This window comes from Camellia sinensis, chromosome 8 (assembly GCF_055761805.1).
Source record: "Camellia sinensis isolate YWXY chromosome 8, ASM5576180v1, whole genome shotgun sequence".
Classification (NCBI taxonomy): domain Eukaryota; kingdom Viridiplantae; phylum Streptophyta; class Magnoliopsida; order Ericales; family Theaceae; genus Camellia; species Camellia sinensis.
In genome coordinates this window covers 73,644,290-73,651,425 of record NC_138968.1, presented here as the reverse complement: position 1 = coordinate 73,651,425, position 7,136 = coordinate 73,644,290, and the positions used below count along the sequence as shown (strand labels likewise).

Sequence of the window (7,136 nt, the reverse complement as noted above, 5' to 3'; positions counted from 1 at the left end):
TGAGGAAATGCATCTTTTGATTGGAAATTATCTATTGTATAGAAACACCAGTTTTGGGCTATCGATGGAGGATAATCTTGATTGTTGTAGACATTGCATGAGAATTAGGTTGAATTGAAACTAATTTTTCATCCATTGTGCATTGTGCATCATTATACATTAAATATTACAAATGTATTGATTTTTGAAAAAATAAGTGAATATCTTGGTGAATCTGGTTAGGGGATATGGTTTTGGTTATGATGTTGGTCTGTGTGTCCTTGGTGAAAGTCTAAAAACCTGCGTGGTTAGGTGTCGAGCCTTCCAGTTTGTACCGGTAAAATAGCTTTGGTAGTGCCTGTGTAACCTACTGGCAGACACGTACCCAGAGATTCCCAGTGTTTTGTATCCACTGTCCTATTTTCTATATAAAAGGATTATTTTCATGAATTGACATATAATCTGGCATTGCACGGATTTGAGATGGAAAACGAGGAATGTTTGGAAATGGCATGCATGTGCATTTACCATATAATTTTGTTAAGATTCATATATTATGTTAGAGTATCTCTATTAAGTTTTGGCTCACCCTATGTGAAAAATAACTTTCAGATGTTGATGATATGCCTCCCTCAATGACATAACTTGGGAGGACTTGGAGTTTAAGGCTTCTTTTTGGTTTTGTTTTGATGTAATTATTTTGTTTAAACTTCAAGCCTTATTTGTATTAATTTTAAACTCATTTTGTTATAACCAAGTACAGTCTTAAAAAGTTGTAGCCAAAAGGGCATTTCCTTATTTAGTTTTATTTTCCTTTTTACTCTTGTATCCCTGCCATATGCTATAGATTTAGAAACTAAACTTTGTAAATATATATTGCATGTCACATTTTGTAATCATCAAAGAAATAATGAATGGAATGTTTGAGATTGTTAATCAAATGTAGCACTGTTATGTAATGGGTTAACGTTAATTATTTTGGGATGTTACATATCAAGTTTGTGGGTGTTTTATTTAACGCTTCTTTTGTTTTGCAGGAAATATTGTGTATCTTTTGATATTTGGTATAATAGAAAATGAAAATTTATTTAGGTAAAAAATATTTTCATTTTTAAAAGATAAAAAATATTTTGATTTACCAATGCTACAACTAAGAGTGTAAAAATGGTTTGTGGCCCATAGACAGCCTGAAGCCTGCCCACAGCTCGTGGTGGGCCCAACCCGTTTAGGCTCGTTTGGGCTCGGGCCTGGGCATGAGCCTAACCCGAGACCTTAGGCTAGGGCCTGGGCCATTTTGAAGTTCGACCCGTCCCGTCCAAGGCCCATTTTTTTAGTGAAAAATAATAAAATTTTGATAGAAAAAATAAAAAAAACAAAAAACTTTGTTTAGGCTTGCCCAAGCCCGAGTCCAGGCCCGACCCAAGGCTCGAATACTCCATGGCTTGGGACTGGGTTTAATTTTCTGACCCGTGGATCGGCTCGGCCCGAATTTTGGCTGGAGCCCATGAGGTCCGACATGGGCCAGCCTGGGCTAGGGCTCGGACCCGGGGGGTGGGGTGGGACAAATTTACACCCCTAGCTATAACACTACTATTGTCACCATCACTTCCATCACCTTTACACCGAAACCACTATTAGCAGTGTTGAAGCCACAGCCATCTCCACTCCAATACCAATTTGGTAAAAAAAATTAAAAATATTTATCATTTTTATATTAAAAGATTTAAAATTATATTTTTGATATTTATTTTTATCAAATTCATTTCTATTTTTTTAAAAAAATCTAAATATTTTTTTTGGAACACAAACCAAACATATATATGGATAGTTGTCCCATGATCATGACCTTTGCCCCCAATTCCTAACCTTACATGACGTAATTTAAAAGCAATTGTAGGCAACCCAATTCAAAAGTCCAAGATAAATTAATTTACAAGCAACTGTAGGTATTTATGCATATTTAAAATTATAATCTAGAAAGGAAAATTCTATTATTATATATTTTGGCTCGGTTTGTTTTGTTATTTCTTGGACTACTTGGAAAATTTATCTATAAACCCATATGAAGAAATATTGAACCATTTAATTCTAAGAGTTTTTTATGAACCAATTAGTCTTTTTGTTTTGAAAAGTTATATTTATTTGATTTGGTATCATTTGAGTTTAAGTGAATACTTTTTATGAATTATTTTTCTAATTTTTTTTTTTTTTCATTTTTGGGATGAGAATGGAAAAGTGAGGTGTGAGTATTCATTTTAGAAGAATTGGTGGCTGAAGTGTTGGCTGTTGAGTGTGAAAATTTACATTTCTGTCAATGTGGTTTTCTGGTGTTACATTGAAGTGTTACATTAGAGTGTTACGTTTGGCAAAAGTACAGTAAGGAGTTTTTGTATGTTACATTGATTAGAGTATTACATTTGAAAAAAATACACCAAAGAGTTTTTTAAAATACTATATTGTTACGTTTGAAAAAAAAAATACACTAAAGAGTTTTTTAGTATGTTACATTAGAGTATTACGTTTGAAAAAAGTATACTAAGAAGTTTTTTTAGAATGTTATGTTGTTAGATTTGAGAAAAGTTTACTAAGGAGTTTTTTAGCGTTACATTGATTGGAGTGTTACGTTTAGAAAAAGTACAACAATAAGTTTTTTAGTGTGCTATATTAGAGTATTACGTTTTTAAAATGTTACGTTTGGAAAAAGTATACTAGGTAGTTTTTTTGAAGTGTTGCGTTTAATAATTTCTTTTTTTTATTAAATCAAGTTTAATAATTTCAACATTATGAAAAAATTCATAATGATTCTTTATGTAATTCATATTAGAATGAGACTTTTGGATCCATAAGAAAAAATAGAGGACCAAATAGTTCATAAAATCACTATTTAAGATTTATTGATATTTCACCATATTTTATTTTATTTTTATTCATTTAAATTAGGTTAATAAAATATTACGAGTGATTGTATAATTTTGCATTTGAAAAATGCTAAGATCCCAACATTTTTATGAAGAATTTTATTAAATGTCTCATATAAGTGTGAGACTCACACCTATATGACATTTGGTAAAAGATTTGATAATTTTTTTTTCTGTATTCTTTTTATGTAGCATTGTTGTTTTCATTTAGGTTTGAACTTGGGAAGATCTTTTTTTAGTATTACTTTTTAACTTTTAACTTGGCTAAATTAGTTTTATTTAAATTTTTTTTGGATTTTTTTTAAAGAAAAAATAAAATAATTATAATTTAGATGTGATATTTTATTTTATTTTATTTTATTTTACTTATTTTATCTTTTTATGCTATTTTATTAATTTTTTAATTTTTTATAAAAAAATATATAGAAAAATAAAAAAATAATATGATAATTTATAATAATTTTTAAATTATTATTATTTTTTGATTAAAATTAAAGATCGACAAAGGAGTCTAAAGTACGGGTGCAACTCGGGCGAGTTTGGTCAGTTTGGGAGGTTGTTCAAGCCCAGCTCAAGTTGTGCTGAGATCTGCCCAAGCCCGAATTGTAACTCGATGTTGCCTGTCCAAGCCTGACCTGAGTTAAACCCGAGTTGTCTGAATTGTAAATCAATTTCAGGTTTTTTTTATTTAGCTACATTATTAAATTATTAAACTTGGACTCTATTTACATTTTTTTTTATTTAGAAAATCATTAATATTATCAAAACAAATAATTTATATAATATAAGAGAGATACCGCTATTGTAATCTTTACAATTTATGAGTGAACATAAAAAAAATAAGATTTTATACTATTTGTATATATAATATATAATATATATTAAATATGATTTAAATTACTTTAATATCATGTAATGACTAATAATTTTTATATATATATATATAATTCGGGTTTCGAGTTGTTTGAGTTATTTGATATCTTTCTCAAATCCGTTCAAATTTAATTCAAATTTTTAAAAATTTATCCAAGTTCATACTAAATTTAAAAATATTTTATCCAAACTCTAAAAGAAATCAAGTTGATTTCGAGTGATTCGGATTGAGCTTGCCCAAATTGCACTTCTAACCAAAGTGCCGATATATCATGTCGTGCAAGTCGTTTTGGGGAATAAGTTAATTGTGTTCTAGTTCTAGTTCTAGTTCTGTTCTGTTTTGCCATGGTTTACGGGGCAACATCGCAAGCGACGAAGACGACCTGACCTGACGACAATAGAATAGAGACTCTCTCTCTCTCTCTCGCTCTCGGTCCAAACTCCAGCCAATTCACCCTCCGCTGATGTACACCTCTCTACGCCGCATCGCCACCACACCACCTCGAATCTCAGTCTTCCCCATAGTATCTATCTATCAATCATGTCTAAATTCAATTCGATCACAAAACAAATCCCTAATTTTTGAGTGTTTCTCTGTCTCCTCTAGTCCATGTGTAAGACCAAGAAGAGCACGGACGTGATCGAGCCCAACAACTCCACTACCACCTCTCGAATCTCAAGATCATCTCCCAGAAAAAGCTCCGAAGCCTATCGATCCTCTCAGAAATCTTCAGGCGATCCTTCCCCGACCACTAGCGCCAACTATACCAGTTACAAGGACTCATGGCAATCTTCAACTTCCAGCCGCAATTCACTGTTCACCCTCCGAGAATCTTTGCCAGAGAACGCTCACATTTACGACTTCTCTCTAATTTGCTCCGCCACTAACAATTTCCTCGACTACAAATTCTCTGCCTCTTCTTCTTCCTCTTCCTGGCGGTGTCAGATTCGCGGCAACGACGTCGTTGTCTTCCAGAGGAAGTTCCGCCGCTCCATCGACACCGAGAAGCTACGCCAACGCCTTTCCTTGATCTGCAAGAGCCACCACTCCAGCTTGATCAAACTTCGCGGCGCTTCTGTCTCTGGAAATTATATTTACCTTGTTTATGACTATGTTCATGGTGCTAACCTTGCGAATTGTCTTCGAAACCCTAAAAACCCTAATTTTACTGTACTTTCGAATTGGATGTCTCGAATGCTGATAGCGACCGATCTGGCTCACGGTCTCGATTATATTCACCATTCAACAGGATTGAGTTCGAGTTTCGTACACAATCATATCAAGAGTTCAAGCATTATCGTCACAGAACCATCGTTAAACGCCAAAATCTGCCATTTCGGCACCTCGGAGCTTTGCGGCGAGATCGCGGAGGAAGAAGAAGAAGAAGAACAACAAGAAGTGATATCGAAATCGTCGAGATTGAAGAGATCGGACAGTCGAGTGTTGAAATTCGAAGGCACGAGAGGTTACATGTCGCCGGAATTTCAGTCCACCGGTGTATCGACTCAGAAATCGGACGTGTTCGCGTTTGGAGTGGTGATTTTGGAGATACTGTCAGGTCAAGAAGCTCTCAAATACAAAATTGACGATGAGAGCGGTGGTTACGAGAGGATATCGGTGATTGAGACGGCGAGAAAGGCGGTGGAAGGTGGCGGAGGAGTGTTGAGGAGGTGGGTGGACAAGAGGTTGAAGGATTCGTACCCGATGGAGGTGGCCGAGAAGATGGCACGGGTGGGGCTGGATTGTGTGGAGGAAGATCCTAAGATGAGGCCGGATATGGGGCAGGTTGCGGGTCGGATCTCGAAACTCTATTTGGAATCGAATAATTGGGCTGGGAAGATGAGCTCCCCAACCGACTTCAGCGTCTCTCTCGGCCCACGCTGACGTCAAAGTTTTTGTTTTCTTCACAGCTCGCCATTTTTGCAATTGAGACTACATAGATGAGATGAGTGATTATATTTATGATTTTATTCAGTTTTGTACATTTATTTTAAACATTTTCTACCATTTTTATATACTCTCAACATTAGAGATTAATGGTAAAGTGTGAATACTTTTTTTGATTGACCTATTGTAACGCATTCAAAATAATAATATTAAATCCATCAATATAAACATGCATTTATATATATAAAAAAATCCACATTCTTCAATTTATCAGAGTATTTCATTACAAAAGTATTACATGTTAACAACAAAAGCAAATGCCCTACGGGCTTACAGCTTTCCAAGTTAACACTTGGTTACAAAAGAGAGTACTAACTCAATTACACGTTAAGCCCTTGGCTTGAATCTATATGTAATACAATCAAGAAAGAATAAGGCAACAAAAGTATGTCTGTCTCTAGCCTCCCAAGCTATGTCCTCAGAGGTGGCATGCTACCTGTACCTGAAATTGATGTTCTCATATAGGGTGAGCCACAGCCCAGTAGAAGTATACTAAACCGACTATGAACAATGCCTAAAAGATTAGCAACTGATAGATGGTCAATACTTACACTTCCATTTACATCTTATTACAATTCCATGACAGCCAAGTCTATGTTACAATTCACTTTCCATTTTTTTTATTCAACTTTGAGTTTGAAAACAAGGCTCAGTACTCTGGTCAAAACATTTGATGAGATTATAGTTCATCACTAGAACACTTTCGAAATCCAAAGTGGATACACATTTTGATGTTGTATCAATAACACATAAACTACTTCCATACTTCGCAAACGATGATGATATACATTTTAGTGCTATGTCAAATCAAACAAACTTTTCAATAGATAAGCATATGAGCTATATCACTATTACAACAGATAAGCATATGAGCTATATCAATACTTCAACAGATAAGCATATGAGCTATATCAATACTACAACAGATAAGCATATGAGTTATATCAATACTACAACAGATAAGCATATGAGCTGTATCAACATTCCAATAGATAAGCATATGAGCTGTATCAACACTTCAACAGATAAGCATATGAGCTATATCAATACTACAACAGATAAGCATATGAGCTGTATTAACATTCCAATAGATAAGCATATGAGCTGTATCAACACTTCACTAGACAAGCATATGAGCTGTATCTACACTTCTCAAAGATAAGCCTATGAGCTGTATCTTCACTTCTCTAGACAAGCATATGAGCTGTGTCTACGGAGTTCATCCCTCATCTCCTCCAATCCTATCCGGTTTAGAGGTACATCTCCCATCTTCCCCTAAACTGCGGAGTACATCCCTCACCTCCTCCTCTACACATAATGCATATAAACACAAGGGTCCTATACACAATCAATCAATACATAGAATTAATGTATTCTATCAACTGTCTACACATAATGCATATAAACACATTGGCCAT

The 7,136-nt window shown here is 34.5% G+C and overlaps 1 protein-coding gene across 1 annotated transcript; it reads left to right on the top strand.

The window, feature by feature from the left end:
• The first annotated feature begins 4,046 nt into the window (after positions 1 to 4,046).
• LOC114273759 (lysM domain receptor-like kinase 3) lies at positions 4,047 to 5,815 on the top strand. Its single transcript, XM_028215574.2, has one exon. It carries the CDS (start codon positions 4,381 to 4,383, stop codon positions 5,653 to 5,655), a length of 1,275 nt encoding a protein of 424 aa, XP_028071375.2. The 5' UTR covers positions 4,047 to 4,380; the 3' UTR covers positions 5,656 to 5,815.
• The last annotated feature ends 1,321 nt before the right edge of the window (positions 5,816 to 7,136 follow it).

Coding starts and splice junctions, on each gene's coding strand:
- LOC114273759 (XM_028215574.2), top strand. CDS start 4,381: ATGTGTAAGACCAAGAAGAGCACGGACGTGATCGAGCCCAACAACTCC.